This window comes from Bufo bufo, chromosome 1, assembly GCF_905171765.1.
Source record: "Bufo bufo chromosome 1, aBufBuf1.1, whole genome shotgun sequence".
NCBI classification, from domain to species: Eukaryota; Metazoa; Chordata; class Amphibia; order Anura; family Bufonidae; genus Bufo; species Bufo bufo.
In genome coordinates, this window is record NC_053389.1 from 489,302,178 (window position 1) to 489,325,481 (window position 23,304).

Here is a 23,304-nt window from a genome sequence, read left to right on the forward strand (position 1 = left end):
TTGTGCCACGACTCGAAGTAGTGGGGGCAGGCGCAAGATTGTCAGGGCCAGGCAAGATGTCCAGACCTGTCAGTCAGGTGTCAAGGGAGATGTTAAGCAGCGGGGACAACCCCTCGCAGGTGAAGAACTCTATTTGATGAATGAATCGATTTGTACAAGGATGTCTAAAGGCTTCTAATACATCATATCGGCTTTTTGTTATGCATCACTACCTTCAATAGCCTTTGTTGCAATATCATGTTTCTTAAATGTTCTTAAACTTATCAAGAAATGTGTTAAGCTGGCTCATTAATGTTGGCCAAACCAGCTGATTTGGGCAGCATAAAATGAGTATGGGGGCCACCTGACTCTCCCCCGATGGGAGATGTCAGAGAAGATAAGGACTGTTGGATTTCAACTGCCTAAAGGTGGATTTACATGGCCCAATTGTCAAGCAAATTTTTGAGAATGACCATTCTTGCAAACATTTGTTCCCAACAATCTGCCCATCTAAATGTGCCCCAAAGGACATGTGGCTTTTGGGCCTCCTCCATGTAGTTCCTTAGCTGCTGGCACCTTCAGAGAGTACTATGCACTACAAGCAGCAGGAACAGTAATTGGAACAACCTGTATATATAGCAGGTTTATAACAGATCATTCCTGTCTCTTCTTCTGAACCAAGGTTCAGGTTTTATTTTACTGTGAGGATCCCCAATGTCAAATTTACCAAGACCGGGGAGAAACATAAATGGATTACTCCCCTGTGAAGTTCTCTCATCCTTTATAGAGCTGATAGAAGATGCATTCTGGCTACAAATATACAGCGTCTGAACATTGCAAATCCAGCTGACAACACGAAGAGAGAAAACATCAGATGGGAATTATCGGCCTGACCAAACAGAACCGTCAGATTCTATTATTTGATTTTCATCTTCTTCTGTCTTTCAGGTTTATTCAGCTGAAAAGAAAAATATTTCATATGATTTAATTTCAGGTGTAAATCCTAGTAGAAAAATGCCTGTGTCCTCCATGGTAAGGAAAAGAAAAGAAATACAACCTATCGTGTGCTTAGGTGAAGCATTTTAGCGCTTTCAGAATGGAGAAGCCAAGCGAGACGTGGAGCGGAATACACATCATTACAATGAGCTGTTCGCCTTATACAGTCATGTTTGGCACATAGCAAAAAAGGAAGAAATAAATAGAATACAGTAAAATGAATGTACATTATGTCCGCACATATTTTCCATTTCTAGCGTACATCCTATGGTCCATAGATAAGTGCAGACATTCCTGCATGTCTTCAGCTGCAGCATATGTCATTAGGCCAGCACAGTCATAGCTAAATTCTTGAATGTATTAGGGGAGGTGAGCAAAAGACTTGTACCCAGTAAAGTGCGTCCTCAATTCAACCTGTAAAACAGCAGTAGACAGTCCATTAGTGACATATACAGACACTGCAACATCTATAGACCTCACAATAAACGTTACTATGCTACGTAACATCTAGTGGTGTGAATAATCAGGAGGCTCCATAGAAAATACTTTTCAAAAGCACTTTTCTTAACCACTTCCATTACCAGCAAGAAAATGCTGAAGCTAATTTAAAGCACATTTCCATATAATAAATAATAATAAGAAGAACTAGAGGTTAGAAGGGTAGACAGACTCTCTTAGGCTCTGTTCACATCACACTTGGAGCCTATCGTCAGAGGTATACTAAACACAAATCGAAAATCTTAGGACAATGGAGCTCGTGGTGGTGGAGCACGGGGGCCAACAGCAGAACAAGGAGGCTAGAAACACGCAAGCTTTTGTCCCCTTGTCACCTCCTCCTTGTTGTCTGCTATTGTCCATCCACCTCCACCCCCAATCCCTACAGCTATCAGAACTGTGCTGCCAGGGGAAGTCTGGTGAATAAAATAAAAAACGTCCATATATAAGCAGTTACCGTATATGGACAGCGCTACCCTGATGGCCCAAATTATGTAACTATCCATATATGGTGACTGTCAGGAGCTTCCTTAGGGCAGTTTCTAGACCAGGTATCAAGCACTCTGAATCCTGATTTGGGGACTTCTACCGCTCTAAAGATAAGAGCGTTGGGGTACTCCCGCAACTCAAGCATTTCTTCCAGCTAAATTGACAAAAGCTGAGGGTGAGTGAAGAGGGGAATTGTGGCATCTTCATATACTCAACTCCTTTGCCCGGAAGATTGGCTATGTTCTCGGCCTGCCAGCTCAGTACAAGGAGGAGAACAGGGGGGAAACTTGCAATGGGGATAGCATAGCAGCCTTTCTGCTCCAGGTGATGGGGCAGCGCACTTGGGAGTGTATTGCACTTTCTACCATGCAGGGCCTTTTGGTTGAAAGGGAGGAGAAGCTCTTGACCCTCTAGAGACAGCTCTAAGCCCAGGGAAGCTCCACAGATAACTGTCCATGTATGACTGGAGCTTCTGGAGGCATGTGTTGAAGGTATAGGCCATCATGGCATTTGTTATCAATTTTCATTTTTTACAGGACTCTGTGGAATGGAACAGCATAGTTGAGTACACAATTCCATGCCATTTTTTGCAATATACTGATGTACACTGGACAGTTGGAGGTCAATAGGACACTGTTTTGGAATAGAAGCTATTGTATGTATATTGTGAACTTTGCTAGCGTATACACTAAATGCAGAACAAAAATCTGATGATAACAGGCCCTTAAAGTGGTAATCTCATGATAACCCAAAGTCCTGAAAGGATGTTAATAGCTGCTTAAAAGTAATTTACAGTGTTTGTGACATAAAACAAATACAGTTTTCATATTTTTGTTTTCATGCTGCTAATCTATGCTACTCGGAGTGGTCACTGGGCTTCCTGTCCCCTTCTGGCAGCTGACAACATATCCCCCTTACTACTTTCTCTGCAGGAGGAGTCTTCTCAGCTATACTGTCACCCTCATATAACATTACCATATAACGGAATCAAAACAGGAGTGCTCAGCCTGAATTACATGTTCTATGTAAACCCAGACAATGGTATCCTCTGTGGCCACAGGGTATTTATAGAGATCTCAAAATCCCCTGCACTCATATGTGTTCAAAGATAAGAATCTGATCATCTGCTCTCACCACTAGGGGGAGCTTACTAATCGTGGATGTATACAGCTCTCTTTAAATTCAGTATGAAATGGACATTCACTAGCTCCTGTGCTCTACCTAGTGATGTCCTGAAAACAGAGCTCTGACCCTGATAGAGATATATTAATCAGCACAGAATGAATAAAAAGATATTAGGCACAGTCGGAATAGGGTTCCTTGGGCCCATCAGAGGAAATTATTCTCTAGACCTAACCCCCTATCTTAGCATTAACGTCTAACAGATTTTGAGTCAAGGTCATAGTGGCTCAACCAGCCTAAAATTATGGTCCAGGTGCACACCCACCGTTGACCGAGTAATTTAGAAATGTATAAATTGGAGGGCACTCTGCTATCTGGTGTTGCAAAGAATGATCAAATGTGTATTTATAAACAAATATTTATTATCAAACAATAAAATAGACTAAAAATAAAAAGTAAATCGTAAAATAGAAAGTAAAAAATATAGCAGATACAAATAATTTCAAATATTTCACATCTATATCATAATTAGTTGAACATGTAGGTTAGTTCACAGTCTCACAGCATACCAGCTGCTACTGTAAGACCGTGAACTAACCTACATGTTCAAATAATTATGATATAGATGTGAAATATTTGAAATTATATTTATCTGCTATATTTTTTACTTAAAATTTTTATTTTTAGTCTATATTATTGTTTGATAATACATATTTGTTTATAAATACGCATTTGATCAATCTGTGCAACACCAGATAGCAGAGTGCCCTCCAATTTATACATATCTAATAGATTTTGATGCTAAGAAATAGACCCTATGTATTGTATTCATAAGTCGGCATTCTGGTGATGGTAGACAGCGATGCTTGTGTCTAGGAGAGGCACTCCGTATATACTCCCATACTTCCTCCCCTACTATACAATGTGACAATAAAGAACGCCATTACTGCAATGAGAAGCGAGTGCCAGCCTTTTCTTCACAAGAAATAGACCCTAGTGACAAATTACTGACTCCAAAGGCAGCCAAATAGAGTTTTTCTTCTGGACCTTTGGGGCCCACTATGGTAGGTATTAGAGCCTGGGCCCTGGGTACCAGCTACTCTGGTGGGCCAGTCCAACAGTGATGATAGCAACACCTTACAATTTAGGAGTAGAACAATTATAGAATACAAAATACTTTATCAGTTAGAACTGCCTCTCTGGGATTGGAAAACATGATTTATATTTACATTTGGTCCTTCTCAAATACCTATTTCAGTATTTCACCAGTATTTCATCATCATTTTATGTTTGCCAGCTTCCAGGGACACTGCTGGTCAAGCATTAAACATACGTCTACATTTGACCCTAGTATTTCAAAGACCAGAATACAAATTGCTGATGTCGTAAAAAGTATTCAGTTTGAGTTAATTTATTATCAGTCTCTTGAGCCTGAAATAGCCTTGCGAAATAGAATATAAAAATAAGGCATTTGTAGCACATTTGCCACCTATACTAGAAGGAATGCAGCACTGTATCTGTGGAGCAAATGAATAACATTTAGCAGAATATTTCCCCTTTACACGAATAATAAATGCTTGTGCACATCCTGTGAATTCTTCTGGTTCAACATTTCATCAATCTACAGCTCACAAATAAATAAAATACAATAAATTTACATATGGATTCAGAATCTGAAGATTACCAAAACTCATAATAAAGTATATTTGTTTGTGGAAACTTCTATAAAATCAAAGCAATATGCCACAACAGCTATTATAATCTTGACGCTCCAGTACGTAGACCTTGTATTTAAAGCGTTTTTTCCAAGGGTGGGGATGAGAAGGCAGCGGGTCTTGCAGTAGCGCCGCAGCCTTCTCTCAGCTCACCAAACACAGTGGTGTACACTGTATAGTGGCTGTGCTTGGTATCGCAGCCAAGGGCGGACTGGCAACTTAAAGTGACCCTGGAAAATAAAAAAGTGGCCCCATGTTGTAGGCGGGTCTAAATTGACAGAAGGCAGAGCAACACAAGTAGACAGGGACACAAAGTAGGAAAGACCAGCCATACCAAAGTGCAGCACAAAATACCGCCCCAGCAGAACCAAATACCACAGTGCCACACAAAATACTGCCGCTCCCGCTGCAGTACTACACTGTGCCACTGCCCTGAGGATGGCCATACAGTAAAAATCAGGAGGGTCGCTGGCCTGGTGCATAAGTACCTGATCCCCCTTGCATTAATTAATAATGAGATCATCAGATTGTTATGTACCTGGCCAGCGTCCGTCTGCTCAGGCAGCCCCTTTGAGCATTGGCCCACCAGAAAATTTCCCGGTAGGGTGTATGATCAGTCCACCCCTGACTGCAGCTCAGCCCCATTCACTTTAATGGGGCTGAGCTGTGCCTAGGCCATGTGACCGATAAACAAGACATCACATGACCTAGGGTAAGCTGCGAGAAGGCCACAGCACTACTGCAAGCGCTGAAGCCTTCTCAAACAGCTGATCAATGGGGGTCCCAGGTGTCGGACCCCCACCAATCAGATACTGATGACTTATCTAGAGGATAGGTCATCAGTATAAAAAAGTTGAAAAACCCTTTACACTATGCCACCATACATCATGATGTGAAAAAGAATATCATCATCATCTACAGTTTATGCTATCTATATATTGCAAACATGAAGCATTATTATGGATAGTGATTGAGACTAGGGTTGCACCGGGTATCAAATTATCGATACCCAATCGATACTTTTGTACCGGTATCGATACCGGGATTTGCCTTCTACCGATACTAGGCTGCGATACTGCACAGTCTAGTATCACAGAACATGAGCGCGCTGCTTCCCCCCTCTTCATTGGTGGTGCAGTGGCAGTTGTTATCGGAGCCCCAGCAGTGTAATCGTGGGGCTCAGATCGGTTACCATAGGTTACCATGGCAGCCAGGACTGAAGCTCTGGCTGCCATGGTAATCTCCCTGCTGCCGTGTGTACTATGCACAGGGCAGCAGGGACAGTGTGAGGTCCTATTCACCCTAATAGAGCTCTAATAGGAGGAATAGGACAAGGGATTAAAATATCCCAGGTTCTAGCCCCTAAGGGAGAAATTGTTATTAAATAAAAAGTAAAAAAAAAAAAAATATTAAGTGTAAATCACCTCCTTTCCCAATTTTACATATAAAATCTATAAACAATAAATAAATAAACATATTATATATTGCCACGCCCGAAAAAAGTTCAAACTATTAAAATATATATATTTTTTAATCGCCATTTTTTTGTCACCTTGTCCCCCCCAAAAATAGAATAGGACTGTTCTATTATGGGCCAGGCGTTCCATAAAATGCGGAATGCATGCAGATTTTTTGGTGTTTTATTTTTTTCGCATGGTATCAAATGGTATTGAGTATCGCAATACTTTTTTATGGTATCAGAATCTAATCTAAATTTTGGTATCGTGACAACCGTAAGGAGACTAGACTAGAATTAGAACTAGCATGTCTCTCTTCCTGCTCACTGCTGCTTTGCCATATAGACAGCAGCGGTGAGCAGGAAGAGAGAAGAGAGACGGCACACTCACACTGTGCGCGGCGTCTCCTCATACAGCTGATCTGTGGGGGGGCCGGGTGTCGGACTCACGCCGATCTGATATTGACAACCTATTCTGAGGATATGTCATCAATATTAAAAGTCTAGACAACCCCATTTAACTGCAGTACAGTGATCTGTACAGACCAAGAAGTGGTGCCAATTACAGTATTTGACATAGCGGCCAATGCAAAAACTGCAGGATTCTTGGTTTTAGTTTAAATATAAAAAGTGACATGGAAAATTAAAAATAACATCATCAAAAATTATTAAAAAATATGTTAAACATAAAAAAGTTATTTAAACATTTGTCATTTTCTGATGACACATTCACACTAACATTACTACTCATTTCACAGATTTAATTATCATCACTTTACCCCTACTAACTATAATACTATATTATTGAACAAAATGGTACAGTATGATAAACTGAGAAACAGATACCTGATGGAAAAAAATGCTAAATATGTGTGAACAGAGCCTAACAATGATATAACTCAGACTGAGGAGGTTCCCATAGAAGATTACTGGAAATACACTCTCCTCTTTCAGCCTGCATTTGGGATTTATTTAGTTTGAAGGCAAATAACCTCCCACAGTCTGACAGATTCATATTTCTTTTATCCATCCAATTAGGTTAGAAAATATTGAAGAAAAGAAATACATTTGAGGTTTCGGTAAACGGAGAAGCACATATATTAGGAAATTAGCTCCTTGATCTGTGGTCTGAGATTAAAATTAAAATTACGGGTATGTGTTCATTTCCAGTAATCACCAGAGATGTTCCCTAATACTGGCTAATACTAGTGGCTTATCTCTCAAACATGTGCATAATTTATCTGAAGAAATCGTTACTATCAAAGCAATTTTTCTCTTTAGGAAGCTCTGTAGTATCTAGTACAGTATTGTGGGATATAGCATGGCATTAATATTGAGGCCTTCTCCACCATAACATATAGATGTAAGGACTTGTAGATTAAAGGGAAGAATCTGATCAGCTGCCGTCACCACTAGGGGGAGCTTACTAATCGTGGATGTATACAGCTCTCTTTGGATTCAGTATGAAATGGACATTCACTAGCTCCTGTGCTCTACCTAGTGATGTCCTGAAAACAGAGCTCTGACCCCGAGAGAGATAAATGAGATTCCAAAGGCAGCCAAATAGGGGTTTTCTTCTGGATATTTGGGGCCCACCAGAGGATCCACTGCTACACTGATGGCCCAATCTGACACGGCCGATTGAAGAATAGTAGAACAATGACAGAATTCACAGGTATGTGTTCATTTCCAGTAATCACCAGAGATGTTCCCTAATACTGGCTAATACTAGTGACTTATCTGTCATTTATCATTTATCTGAAGAAATAATTATTAAACTATCAAAGCAATTTTCTCTTTAGGAAGCTTTATAGTATCTAGAACAATATTGTGGGATATAGCACGGCATTAATATTGAGCCTTTCTCCACCATAACATATACTCTAGATGTAAGCAGGGGCGTAGCTATAGAGGGTGCAGAGGTAGCAGTCGCTATCGGGCCCAGGAGCCTGAGGGGCCCAAAGACCCTTGTGCCACATAAGAAGACACCCCTGGGTGGAGGGAAGGGTTTAGGTCAAGAATTTGGCATTGGGGAGGCAGCACAAAGGCTATGTTTTTCCCTGCCCCTGGCCACAAAGCACTGAGGGAAGGGGGGCCCAAGCTGAACTCTTGCACCAGGGCCCATGAGCCTTTAGCTACGCCCTTGGATGTAAGGACTTGTAGATTAAAGGGGTTGTCCAGCATTTATTAAACAATGGCCTATCCTCACTAGCTGATCGGCGGGGGTCAGACACTCCGCATCCCTGTAGCTCCTTTCCCGGAAGAAGGAACCAGAATAACCCAGCACTGTGAACCTTGTAGTGGACCGAGGTCGTCACTGCAGCGCTGCTCCACTGACTTCATATGCTTCATTCAGAAACATTTTATTATCCTATCTATTTAAGGCAGATCTGTCAGCAGCATATATCAGAGTATACTCTTGTTATGTAAACTGCAATGGCAAAGTTTACTATAGCAAACTTGATTACTCCCAAATTTATCAGAGAATCACAGTCTTACAGCTCTTCCAGTAAGGGCTCATGCACACGACCGTTGTTGTTTTGCGGTCCGTTTTTCACGGATCCGTTGTTCCGTATCTGAGTTTTTTTTTTTTTTCTGATTCAAGTCCTCTTCTGTTCCGTTATTCCACAAAACATATCCGTATGGTTTCCGTATGCAATCCATTTTTTGCGGATCGGAAACAGTAACTTATTAATCACCAAACACATGAGCAATATGGGTTGCGCATAGTATTTCTACAGTATGGATCCGCAAAATACAGATGATATACGGATGTGTTCCATGTGTGTCCTGTACTTTTTGCAGACCCATTAACTTGAACGGTGCCTCGGACTGTGATTTGCGGACAATAATAGGACATGCACTACTTTTTTGCGAAACGGAAATACGGAAACTGAATGCACACAGAATAGCTTCCGTTGTTTTTGCGGACCCATTGAAGTGAATGGTTCCGCATACGGTCCGCACAAAAAACGGAATGGAAGCGGAAAGAAAATACGTTCGTGCGCATCAGCCCTATTTGTGATAAATGAGATGTGCCTGCTGGCCTGCCCTCTTCACGGCCCAAGCCACGCCATTTTTTAGAACTGGCATACATTGCGTGGGAAGGGGATGAAGTCACAGATTTGAGGCAAATCACCTTTGCACCAAAATCTGCACCAAATATACGCCAAAAGGGGGTGTATATTTGGTCATAAATGACCCCATTCGTAGCTAAAAAGACACATGAATTTGGCCCAAGGGCACATGTACCACAGGGAAATCCTATGCAACTGCTATGAAGTTCGAGCAGAGAGGAGGCAAGCCCAGAATGGCCCCATTCATAAGGGTACATTCACACGACCCTGAAAAACTGCCGCTGTTTTTAATGGACATTTTTCAGAAAGGCATCTGTGAAAAAAAAGACCGTTAAAAATGGACCATTTTGCCGTTTTTAACTGCCTTTTGTGAGAATGTACCTTAAGCTGTGCAGGGACCCCCTCTCTACAAAGCATACTACATTAGGAAACATGGCTGTGGGACATCAGCCCAAAGATCATGTAAGACTACATTCACGCGACCGTAGTGTTTTGCGGATCCGCAAAACACGGATACCGGCCCATTTGCATTACGCAATTTGCGCATCGCACATGGCCGCCGCTATTATAGAAAATGCCTATTCTTGTCCGCAATTGCGGACAAGAATAGGACATGCTCTATATTTGTGGCAAGGCTGAGGAACGGAATCTTTTGTGGCCCCATTGAAATGAATGGGTCCACATACGGTCGTGTAGCATCAAGTCCACCTGATAAAGGTGGTTAGTGGTGCAGAGGTTTTAACAATTTTAATCTTTGCTATGGGGGTCCTCGTCCCGCTGCTCCATGCTGCTTATTTTAGCAGGTGCTGCCAGGAGCAGTCTGAGGGACCCATTGAATACGGCTAATCCTCATGAGGAGCTACAGTATAGTAAACTGCACGTCCAGAAATCCGAGTGTCTGCCCTGGACTTCAGCCGCAGACTGTCCAGTAAGCAGGTTGAAATACTCTATGTATGCCCCCGGATTCATTACCTTCACTAAGTGCTGCTTGCTACAGTGAAATATTCCTGTAGTATATCCAACATGCATATGAACCATTCCTAGAAATGAAGATATACGGTACATGCCAGGAAACCCGACACTACAAGGCATTATATAACTTTCCAGGGAAGCTGTCACCACCTACCTGTAAGTCCAGGTGTGCGCTTGTCAGCATATTGTAACGCTCTTTGTCCCATCCTTGCCCCCAATGCTGAGAAATAAGGGCCCATTTAAAAGACCGTAAGCCGTCTGTGTCTGTATTGCAGAACGCAAACAGCAGGTCCACAATATACAGGCACTGGCGGTCTGAATTCCGTATCAAGGATGCAGTCCCATTGACTTGAATAGGTCAGCAATCCGCAAGATAAGGAGCGATGCAGATCCGAGGCATGGATTGGAAGCCCACGGAAGTGCTCAGAAGCGCTTCCGCGGGCTTTGTTGTCCGTGCCCCCGCACAGCAAAAGATAGGACATGTCCTATCCTTTGCCATATATCGCGAACCCATTCAAGTCAATGGCCGCAATACAGGATTCACGCAGCCGGTGCCTGTGCATTGAGAACCGCAATTTGCGGTCGGCAGCAAAGGCACGGAAGGCTTACCTTCATGTGAATGAGCCCTAATATGCAGATAAACGTTACCGTTCCACCCGAGGCTTCGTTCATTCTGCTTGCTGCCCCCGCTGCTTTGACTGATAGAGCCGGGCAATGTAGACATACTCACGCCTGGCACTGAAGTCTTCTCAGCACAAGAGCTGTACATCGCTGGAGATGGAATCTGTCTAACCCGCGATCTCCAGCCATATACTGCATGGGCGTCAAATGTGCTGCCGCGAGACTTCAGGGCCAGGCGTGGGTATGTCTAAACTGCCTGGCCCTATCAGCCAAAGCAACGGGGTCACAACCAACAAGAAGAATGAGCAGAGCCCCGGGTGCAACAAGGTGCCAGGGCAACTCCCTCGTTGCACCAAGGGGCAAATCTGCACAAGCCTTATTTCTCAGAACTAGGGGCAGGGATAAGGATGGGACAAAGAGCAATACAATATGCTGAACATACAGCTGGTTTTACTTAGGGGGCATTCACATCCCTGTTTTGTTTTCCGATCTTCTGATCCGTCAAGAAGAACATTATTTTCAGCATCAGTCGTGCTCACTTTACACTAAAAATAACTGATCCGTCAGTTTTTGTCAGTTCCATCAGAGATCTGTTAAGGCTACTTTCACACTAGCGTTTTTCTTTTGTGGATCCGTCATGGATCTGCAAAAACGCTTCCGTTACAATAATACAACCGCATGCATCCGTCATGAACTGATCCGGTTGTATTATGTCTTCTATAGCCATGACGGATCCGTCATGAACACCATTGAAAGTCAGTGGGGGACGGATCCGCTGCTTGCTGGGTTATTCTGTCTGCGATGGGAGCGCAACCAAACTGAATGGAATGCATTTTGCTACATTCCGCTTTGTTCAGTTTTGTCCCCATTGACAATGAATGGGGACAAAACTGAAGTGTTTTCTTCCGTTATTGAGATCCTATGACTGATCTCAATAGCGGAATTGAAAACGCTAGTGTGAAAGTAGCCTAGGATGGCTATTTCTCCTGCCTAAAATAACGGATCTCTAACGGAACTGACAAAAACAAATGCAAACTGGCCATACGTGATGCTCAAAAAAAATAAAAATTCGGATCAGAAGAACGAAAAACAAAATGGTGGCGTGAATGCTCCCTTACAGGTATGTGGTGACAGATTCCCTTTAAATTAGAGGAAAGAATAGCTACACTTCATGTAATCTAGCCTAATCGCCAGTGAAGTCATCGTTACATTGTGACATGACCCAAACGTCATCTGCACTTTGTGTTTGAAGGCTAATATAAAACATAGCTAATATGTAACAAACAGCACGATGGCGGTAAAAATAGCATGTAATCCGGCAGCTGTTTACGACTTCCGATATCACAGAGGATAAAGAAGGAAAGTATCAAGTGAATCATTCCGCCACTCCTCTGTTTTACAATTCAAAGCATTCATGTAGCAACACTCAGCAACACATACCAGAGAACAAACATAAAACATGCACGGTAAAAGCGGATGGGCAAAATCTAGAAGAATAGTATAGTCACTAAATACACCAGAATGCCAACAATCAAGGTTTCTATTCATTCTTCATGCAATTAAGGCTACTTTCACATTAGCGTTTTCAATTCCGCTACTGAGATCCATCATAGGATCTCAATAACGGATGAAAGCGCTTCAGTTTTAGTCCCCATTCATTGTCAATAGGGACAAAACTGAATGAAACGGAGTGCGCCAAAATGCATTCCGTTCCATTTGGTTGCGTCCCCATCGCGGACAGAATAGCGCTGCAAGCAGCGTTTTTGTGTCTGCGATTTGGTGCGGAGCATGACGGATCCGTCCTGACACACGATGTAAGTCAATGGTGCTGCATGCGTTTTCTCTAACACAATAGAAAACGGATCCGTCGCCCACTGACTTTCAATGGTGTTCATGACGGATCCGTCTTGGCTATATAAGACATAATACAGCCTGATCCGTTCATGACGGATGCATGCGGTTGTATTATTGTAACTGAAGCGTTTTTACAGATCCATGACGGATCCGCTAAAAAAACGCTAGCGTGAAAGTAGCCTAATGTTACTACAGGGATGGGCACAATTCTTGCAGACTTTAAGAATTAGTTAGACCATTAGGGCTCATGTACACTACCGTAGTTTCGGTCCGCAACCACTCCACGCTTTTTGTGGACTGGATGCGGACTCTTTCATCTCAACGGGGCTGCAAAAGATGTGCACAGTACACCGGTGTGCTGTCCGCATCTGCACATCTGTTCCGCGGCCCCACAAAAACATAGAACATGTCCTATTCTTGCCCGTTTTGTGGGCAAGGAAAGGACATTTTTACAGAACTTAAAGGGAGCCTGTCACCACTATATGACCATATACAGCACTTACATTGTCCTGTAGCACACCTATACAGGAACGTAATGGGACCTTTGTTATTTTCTTTAGACTTGCAGGAAAAACGACGTTTAATTCATATGCAAATGAGCACCCGCAAGTGCCCAGGGGCGGTGTTCACTGTGTAGGAGCCCCGGCCCATGGTTACTCCTCCCCAGCCTCTGCCTTTGCCCGCCCTCCTATTCCCTTGTAACATCCCTAGGTCCGGCCGAGATCCCGTGCCTGACACAGCTTCGCTGGGCTGAGGCATGTGCACTGCGATTCCCATTGTGGGCACGGGATCTCGGCTGGACCTAGGGATGTTACAAGGGAATAGGAGGGCGGGCAAAGGCAGAGGCTGGGGAGGAGTAACCATGGGCCGGGGCTCCTACACAGTGAACTCCGCCCCTGGGCACTTGCGGGTGCTCATTTGCATATGAATTAAACGTCGTTTTTCCTGCAAGTCTAAAGAAAATAACAAAGGTCCCATTACATTCATGTATAGGTGTGCTACAGGACAATGTAAGTGCTGTATATGGTCATATAGTGGTGACAGGCTCCCTTATGGCTTTCACTGGTCAGAGATCCGTGTTTTGCGGACCACTTAGGGCTGTGTGCATAAGCCCTTAAGATTTGATTCTGTTAGGGTGATGACACACACATTTTTGTGGCAGTTTATGGGGCAAAAGCCAGAAGTGGTTTGGAAGGGAATAAGAAATAGAAAGGAAGGAATTCTACTTCTCCATCCTGCTGGATCCACTTCTGGCTTCGGGTCAAAAAACTGCCACAAAAAGCTGTGTTTGACTCCACCCGTGGTTTTGTCTGAGAAAACTCCAGAAAAAACAAACACACCCAGAACATGCTGCTATTAAAAAAAATACACCAAGAGACAAAAAAGTCCCCGAAAACTGCCTTTAAACACCACTACAAAAACAGAGTTTGGCCTCATGCACACGACCGTTTTTTTTTGCGGTCCGCAAAACGGATTTCCGTTGTTCCGTAACCGTTTTTTCTTCCATGGGTCTTCCTTGATTTTTGGAGGATCCACGGACATGAAAAGTGAAAAAAAAAAAAAGTCAAGTTTGCATTGAAAATGATAGGAAAAACGGACACGGATCACGGACGCGGATGACTATCTTGTGTGCATCCGTGATTTTTCACGGACCTATTGACTTGAATGGGTCCGTGAACCGTTGTCCGTGAAAAAAATAGGGCAGGTCATATTTTTTTCACGGACTGGAAAAACGGATCACGGACACGGAAGCCAAACGGTGCATTTTCCGATTTTTCCACGGACCCATTGAAAGTCAATGGGTCCGCGAAAAAAAAAACTGAAAACGGAACAACGGCCGCGGATGCACACAACGGTCGTGTGCATGAGGCCTTTGGCCTTTTTCACACGGTTAGTATTCGGTCAGTATTTTGCATCAGTGTTTGTAAAAAAAAAGTGCATTATTACCTTTTTTCAGTGATTTTTATTTTTATTTTTTTATCAGTGTTTGTAAGCCAAAACCAGGAGTGAAACAGACGGAAAAAAGATATAATAGAAATATTTGTGCCTCAGTCCTGGTTTTGGTTTACATATACTGACCAAATACTAATGCAAATATTGGCCAAATACTGACTGTGTGGAAGAGGCCTTTGTAGGATGTTTTAGAATTTCGTAGTGGCCAGCATTTATCACTGCCCAAAAAAAAAAAGTGCAATAAAAAAAATAAAAAATCTAATGTGAAATCACCCTGGGTCTTCTGGAAGCATTCACAGACATCAGTACAGGCAAAAGGGCTAGTTAGGGTAGGTTCACACCTCCGTTTAAAGCCTCTTACACACAATCGTATGTATTTTGCGGTCAAAAGTCGGCAAAAAAATACAGATGACATCCGTGTGCATTCCGTATTTTGCGGAATGGAACAGCTGGCTCCTAATAGAACAGTACTATGCTTGTCCGTTATGCGGACAATAATAGGACATGTTCTATCTTTTAGCAGAACGGATATATGGAAATACGGAAACGGAATGCACACAGAGTATCTTCCATTTTTTTTGTGGACCCATTGAAATGAATGGTTTCGTATATGGTCCGCAAAAAAAAAAAGGAACGGACACGGAAAGAAAATAAGTTCATGTGCAAGAGGCTCAATTGATCCAGCAGGGAGTTCACCGAATCTGGCCTAGCCAGATACAGCTGTTCACTGCCGGACCCCAATGACTTTTATAGGGTCCGGCCGCTTAATGGCATAAGTGCCGGTTTTCGGGCGGACAGAAAACGATGCACCAGTTGCACATTTGTAGATGCATTAGCTACCTGGCTCTTGACATTTCTACAGCTCTAGCTCAAGTGCCAACTCAGCAAAGACACGGATAGAAATGGTCATATTTCAAAAATAATTACTAAATGATACTGCTGAATAAAAGCTTCAAGTCACTCGGAAACGCTAAACCCCATTAGAAGGTTCTGTAGGTCATGTATAAAATGAGGTACCAGGAAAGTTCTGCAGTGAAGGTAGAAGTGACACATACAGACACAATTCTCAAGAAGACATCTTTCCATACTTCCTATGAGGTCATATGGAGATCATAGAAGCAGGTCTCCTTGGAATGAAAGAAAGGATATTGATTGGGCAGACTCACCATGGTTGCCCATTTGCTTGAATGGTGCCCTATAATACTACATTTCCCTTGCAGCACCCACAACTTATCCCTGATATCCAATGACTGCTGGCTCAGGGTTGACCACTTTAAATAATTTTTAAGGTCTGATGTAGCAATAACACTATTTAGACATGACCCCTTTGTGTTTCTAGATAATCTGTAAGGGTTCCCACTTCTATCCACTAATGGAGAATATTAGGCTATAGGTTTGAGGATCAGAATGTTCCTCTTGCAGGTGAACAATAAAACCTCACATTAGGCTCTATTCACAAGACTATTTTTGGTCCACATCCAATCTGATGTTTTGTTGGATAGGATGAGGACCCATTGATTTCAATGGGTCTTCAAAAAATTCAGACAGCACACCATTCTATGTCCGTTCGGTAGCCCCGCAAAAAAGATAGAACATATCCTATTCTTTTCAGTTTTACGGACAAGGATAGGCATTGTTACAATGGATCCTCAAAATAAAAGGATGCAACACGGGTGTCACACGGACGTCAACCGTATTTTTTGGGGACCACAAAATACATACGGTCGTGTGAATGCGCCCTAAGGACTCATTCAGACTACCATATCCATTTTTGCGGCCCGCAAATTGTAGACCCGCAATACACAGACACCGGCCATATGCATTACGCATTTTGCAGAACGGAACAGCTGGCCCATAATAGAACAGTCCTATCCTTCACCGTAATGTGGACAATAATAGGAAATGTTCTATTTTTTCTGAGAACATGCGGACACAGAATGCACATGGAGTAATTTCCGTTTTTTGGTTTTTTTTGCGGCCCCCATTGAAGTGAATGGTTCCGCATACTGGCCACAAAAGAAAACGTACAGGGACACAAAATACGTTTGTGTGTGTGAGCCCTAAGGCTGAGTTCACACCACGGCTTGTTCTACTCCTCGGTTAGAGGAGGAAAATAACGGAAGTGCCGCATGAGGCACACAACTGACCCCAACAAAGCCAAATAGATCCCACTAACTATAAAAAGGTCCGTTGGGTTTAATGTTTGATTTTTTTAGCACATAAAAATCTCCTCCATGCAGGACGTGTCTTCTGCTGTTTTTGATGGCATCTGCCACACAGGTCCTGAATGGAGCCTCACTGCAGATGTGAACAAGCCCTAAGCCACATATACAATAGTATCCCATGTAATCTTTGATCAGAAGTGAAATGAAGCATGGTTTCCTTGCTACGGCAGGGTTATTCTTAGTACTGTGCAGATGTGTGACGCCCCACAGGCAGGACCAGATGACAGGACTAGTAAAGCATGAGTATCATTAGGAAGAAAGCACAGTACCACTTATCCAGGTGCAGCCGCCAGAGGGACATAGGAAGAGAAGACGTCAACTACTGTCACGGTTTGTGCTAAACCTAGGGGAACTTCATTAAAGGGGTCTTACAGAGGCCTTGCTGACGTTTCTAATATTTGGACCTCTTGAGCACACTTACACACCCTCAACTGCATGAACAGTTCTCTCTCCAATTACATCAGCACTTCTTGTAGAGCGGTGCTGGTCCTAGCTCCTAGATCCAAAATAGGACTTTCCTAGGACATGTCAGTACATGTTACAACGTTAACACACCCTTCCAGGTCATAAACGGTATCACGTTCTTCTGAGAGTATGTCATCTCATCTCAAACCTGAATATTCAAGAAGCATATGATAAAAAACATCTAACCTACAGCACGGTGTGTGTAAGGCTACTTTCACATTCCGGTATTGAGATCCGTCAGAGGACCTTAATACTGGAATTGAACAGATCCGATTGGATTTTACACATCAGGATGCATCCGTTCCGTTAGGATGCAGATGTGTGACATCAAGACGAGAAAAAAAACTGACCCGTCACTAAATACATTGAAAGTCAATGGGTAACGAATCCGGTTTTCTAGGCTCCTAAAAAAAAAAAAACTGATGTCACCATTGACTTACATTGTTTTCAGTGACTGATCCGTTTTTATGACCAGACACAAAACCGCAGCTTGCAGCGGTCACAAAACGCAATGCTGCTGGAACGGTAGACATCCTGATGCATCCTAAACGGATCTTATTCCGTTCAGAATGCATGAGAGCTAAACAGAAACGTGTTTGGGTTTTTTCCCCGCTATTGAGACCGTCTCAATACCGTAAAACAACAACGCAAGTGTAAAAGTAGCAACTGCATCTAAGCAAGTCCTCCCCTAAATACTGCCGACAGCCAGTCCTACAGAACATGCCCAGAAGCCATCAGGTTTACAGTTTTCGAAGTTTTTCTAGACTACCCATCTAATCTATTCTAGCAATACTCTGTCCATCAGAGAAGACAGGCTGACAACAAGGATGGGTGGGAGCTGTCTGTTGTCTGCTAGGAGGACCAGCACTGAGTGCCCCTTCCAGTACCTGGAATCAGACGGAGTGCAGCTGAGGGCTATGCAGAGTTGGAGGTGCTCCTGATGCGGTGGCCATGCTGCTGGACCAGGTGCTGCTGCTTCTGCCTGGTGGACTTGACGGCCAGGATAGCCTGTCTGTTCTTATACTGCACCATCTGCAATGTGATCTCTGCATTCCAGCCCTCGTCCTGTGGACACCTGAAATCAATCTCCCGGCCCTCTGCCATGACCACTGTGAAGTAGACGTATTTGCCCTTCCTCTCCACACAGTCCACCGTCTTCATGTTGGAGAAATGCAGCTCCTTGATCCTGGCGGGTTCGGCCGGGGAGCCAGGCTGCTGCTGCTGCTCCAGATGTTTGGGGGGAATGAGCAGAAGACCTTCCTCGGTCAGCAGGCACCTCTTCTTCTTCCACAGCTGCAGCAAACCATCGCTCCTCTTCTCCAGAAGTCCTTCCTTCACCACCTTACAGCTGCTCTCCAACATGCTACTTACTGATGGACCCAAGTGCCAACGGTGAAGCCCTGGATGGGTACAGGAGGACTTGAGCAGGGCGATCCAATGCGAGGGCAGACCCTGGAAAGGAATCATTAACAGTGAGGCATAGCAATGTGCCAGGCAGACAGCAACACTGTGGGCAGAGTGTGACGGCAGCAGCTGCAGCGCTCCGCTTCTGCTGCCGGTGGTTTCCCACAACATGGCGTTTTCCAGAGGTTACAGCTGGGCGCCACCTGCTGGACAATAGGCCTCATTACAGCTTTTGTTATTTCCCACAGTTCACACTTGGTCAGTTGCAGATCTTTCCATTATACCTTATGTCTGAGGAGGCTTCACTACTGCTTTTGGCTCACAGTAACTGATGGAAAGAACTGAAGTGTGAACTGAGCCCTACCCTTCACACCTAAAGGTGTGTTTGTCAGATAAAGAATGGGGACAATGCTATCCATGGAGTTCACCCCTCTTCCTGCCAGCCATTTCTAACATTATAATAAGATAGACTTTGGCTTTACGTTTCTTTAGATAAGCGTCCCTACATTTTATGTGAAAATCATGCAGACGGTATACAATGCTGTGCGAACTACAACATAAGATGGCTATTTGATTCCTGCAATGGCTGCTGGGTAATGACATACTCACAGGCAATCTCCCAGCAATATGCATATGACCCTCTCCGGCACGTAAAGTTTCATGTACATGATCTCCACGCCCACCTTTATGGGTCTGCTTTATAGCTTCTGCCCAATATCCAGCCAATTCATATTTCATGCCCAGGAAAGTTCATGTATTTATTACAGACTAACAAAGAAGCAGAATGATAAGACTTCAGGTCAGAGAAGACCACCAGCCCAAACCTTGGTAGATGTCTTCAGATGTCCGTTATTAGAGGTGAGCAGATCAATTCTACAGGGGTCAACTGTGTCACCGATTCCCCAAAAGGTCTGAATTTCAGCAAATCCGAAACCTCTGTGATTCGTCCCACACACAAATCACTCACAACGGTGGCCACCATATTACAGAGCAGAAGACAGAGAAGGCATCTGCCACACATTTTATTTATTTTTGGGCTATTTTTTTTAAATCTGACAGGCTGTTGTTACCTCCGTCTACCATCCGTTTACCCATCGCCTTATATGTCGCTGTCACTTTGACATTACTAATGCTGTCTTGGCGTTCTAGGACTGTAGCCAACCGCTGTCAAGTTCTCGAAGACCTCAGTGTCCTACACAACTTCTCAGGGCAATTGGAAAACGTTCGATTCAGGTTGAATCTCAGACTCAATTGAATCTGAACACCAATTTCACCGGATCGGAACCCAAAACAAATTTTGGGGCATTCGTTCAGCCCTGTCTGTTATGGTCCTGAATATACAGATAACAACGAACTACAGATGTAGTAGAGCTGAGTTTGTAAACTCACGATGGGATCCCACTCTATGGTCTGCACGTTATTACAATGCAGCTCCACAGATATACAATTCTGTTTAACCCCTTGATAACTCTACGCTGCACTGGATGGACGTTAACGTCAAGTTTCTTGGGAGGATGGTATGCTATTAAATAACATTCCAGAGAATAGATGTGGTACTTACTTGGCAGTGATGTGCGATGCCCCACCAGGCGGATATATATAAAAGAAATTCTGTGGTAAATAATAGACAGGCTTGTAACAGGGAGCGCAGCTCGATCCTATGTGACTGCAACAGCTGCAGCCTCCAGCTTTCCCTGGAAAATGTTCCCCTCTGGCTTTTGAAGCAATTCCCGCCCACAGGCAGCAGCAGTCCACAGACATCACAGCCTGGGATGGTGCAAGAGGGGGCTAGCCTGGAAGTGCAGAGGGAAGACAATAGAAGGCGCACACTATTCCTCATTCCTGCACATGGCTATATTATTAGATTTCCGTACTGTGACAGATGGAATCCAGCTCGAGTTTGGAAAATAGACATTAGTAACATGGCAAATTTGTGAATGAATGGCCCTATTTTCTAATATGTGTACTAACAGACTCCAGATTTTTTGGTGAGGGTCATTTATTATCCTGAAATACGCCTATATTGGTTAGTTGCGCCACAATCTGCGACTTTTCCCCTCTCACGCCAGGTCTAAAAAAAATATATGTAATTTATTGAGACATATTCAAATAACAAGAAATATATGACAAAAGGCACAAGGGTAGAGGAGGGAGGGAGACCTCATGTGACGGGGTCATGTACAACCTCCCTGACAGGGAAAAAAGGGGGGACCCTCGTGGGTTACAATGCATGGGTATTGATAGGGTCTCCATGGGCTGCCGTGGAGGGGATATCAAGAAGCGCCTCCTGCAATTAGAGACCAAGTGGATTGTTCTGCTTAAGGCCTCATGCACACTACCGTATTTTTTTGCGGTCCGCAAAACGGGGTTCCGTTTTTTCCGTGATCCGTGACCGTTTTTTCGTCCATGGGTCTTCCTTGATTTTTGGAGGATCCACGGACATGAAAAAAAAAGTCGTTTTGGTGTCCGCCTGGCCGTGCGGAGCCAAACGGATCCGTCCTGAATTACAATGCAAGTCAATGGGGACGGATCCGTTTGACGTTGACACAATATGGTGCAATTTCAAACGGATCCGTCCCCCATTGACTTTCAATGTAAAGTCAGGAGTTAATATACCATCGGATCGGAGTTTTCTCCAATCCGATGGTATATTTTAACTTGAAGCGTCCCCATCACCATGGGAACGCCTCTATGTTAGAATATACTGTCGGATTTGAGTTACATCGTGAAACTCAAATCCGACAGTATATTCTAACACAGAGGCGTTCCCATGGTGATGGGGACGCTTCAGGTTAGAATATACTAAAAGAACTGTGTACATGACTGCCCCCTGCTGCCTGGCAGGTGCTGCCAGGCAGCAGGGGGCAGCCCCCCCCCTGTAGTTAACACATTGGTGGCCAGTGTGGCCGGCCCCCCCCTCCTACCCTGTAGTTAACTCATTGGTGGCCAGTGGGCCCCCCCCTCCCTGCCCTGTAGTTAACTCGTTGTGGCCAGTGGGCCTTCTCCCCTCCCTCCCCCTCCTAATAAAAAATCTCCCCCCTATCATTGGTGGCAGCGGAGTGTACCGATCGGAGTCCCAGATTAATCGCTGGAGCTCCGATCGGTAACCATGGCAACCAGGACGCTACTGCAGTCCCGGTTGCCATGGTTACTTAGCAATTTGTAGAACCATTATACTTACCTGCGAGCTGCGATCTCTGCGTCCGGCCGGGAGCTCCTCCTACTGGTAAGTGACAGGTCCGGCTGGGAGCTCCTCCTACTGGTAAGTGGCATGACCAATCACTTACCAGTAGGAGGAGCTCCCGGCCGGACGCAGAGATCGCAGCTCGCAGGTAAGTATAATGGTTCTACAAATTGCTAAGTAACCATGGCAACCGGGACTGCAGTAGCGTCCTGGTTGCCATGGTTACCGATCGGAGCCCCAGCGATTAAACTGGGACTCCGATCGGTACACTCCGCTGCCACCAATGATAGGGGGGAGATTTTAATTAGGAGGGGGAGGGAGGGGAGAAGGCCCACTGGCCACCAACGAGTTAACTACAGGGGAGGGAGGGGCGGGCCCACTGGCCACCAACGAGTTAACTACAGGGGAGGGAGGGGGGGCCCACTGGCCGCCAACGAGTTAACTACAGGGGAGGGAGGGGGGCCGGCCGCACTGGCCACCAATGAGTTAACTACAGGGGAGGGGGGGCCCACTGGCCACCAATGAGTTAACTACAGTGGAGGGGGGGGCCCACTGGCCACCAATGAGTTAACTACAGGGGAGGGGGGGGGCCGGCCGCACTGGCCACCAATGAGTTAACTACAGGGGAGGGAGGGGGGGGCCGGCCACACTGGCCACCAATGTGTTAACTACAGGGGTGGGGGGGCTGCCCCCTGCTGCCTGGCAGCAACTTCCAGGCAGCAGGGGGCAGTCATGTACACAGTTCTGTTAGTATATTCTAACCTGAAGCGTCCCCATCACCATGGGAACGCCTCTGTGTTAGAATATACTGTCGGTTCTGAGTTTTCACGAAGTGAAAACTCAGCTATGAAAAAGCTTTTATGCAGACGGATCTTCGGATCCGTCTGTATAAAAACTAACCTACGGCCACGGATCACGGACACGGATGCCAATCTTGTGTGCATCCGTGTTCTTTTACGGACCCATTGACTTGAATGGGTCCGTGAACCGTTGGCCGTGAAAAAAATAGGACAGGTCTTATTTTTTTCACGGCCGGTAAACACGGATCACGGATGCGGCTGCAAAACGGTGCATTTTCCGATTTTTCCACGGACCCATTGAAAGTCAATGGGTCCGTGAAAAAAAACGGAAAACGGCACAATGGCCACGGGTGCACACAACGGTCGTGTGCATGAGGCCTAAGAGTGAGATCCCTAAAGGTCTCAATGAGACTGTTAGCTTCAAGTCTTTTCTATAAATCGTGCTTTTTATCCTATTATGTGTTCGTTGTTTTTATCTTGTATTCACTGTTGTTGTT

The 23,304-nt window shown here is 44.4% G+C and overlaps 1 protein-coding gene across 2 annotated transcripts; it reads right to left on the bottom strand.

The window, feature by feature from the left end:
• Positions 1-208: 208 nt before the first annotated feature.
• On the bottom strand, positions 209-20,512 carry PHLDA1 (pleckstrin homology like domain family A member 1). Of its 2 annotated transcripts, XM_040410079.1 has the most exons (3): positions 20,385-20,512; positions 18,307-18,871; positions 209-1,389 (listed from the first exon to the last, which is right to left on the bottom strand). In XM_040410079.1, exon 2 carries the CDS (start codon positions 18,779-18,781, stop codon positions 18,335-18,337), a length of 447 nt encoding a protein of 148 aa, XP_040266013.1. In that variant the 5' UTR covers positions 18,782-18,871; positions 20,385-20,512; the 3' UTR covers positions 209-1,389; positions 18,307-18,334. The 2 variants fall into 2 exon arrangements, with proteins under 2 accessions (XP_040266013.1, XP_040266004.1); XM_040410070.1 differs by lacking the exon at positions 20,385-20,512 and having other exon boundaries at positions 18,307-18,962.
• Positions 20,513-23,304: the final 2,792 nt, after the last annotated feature.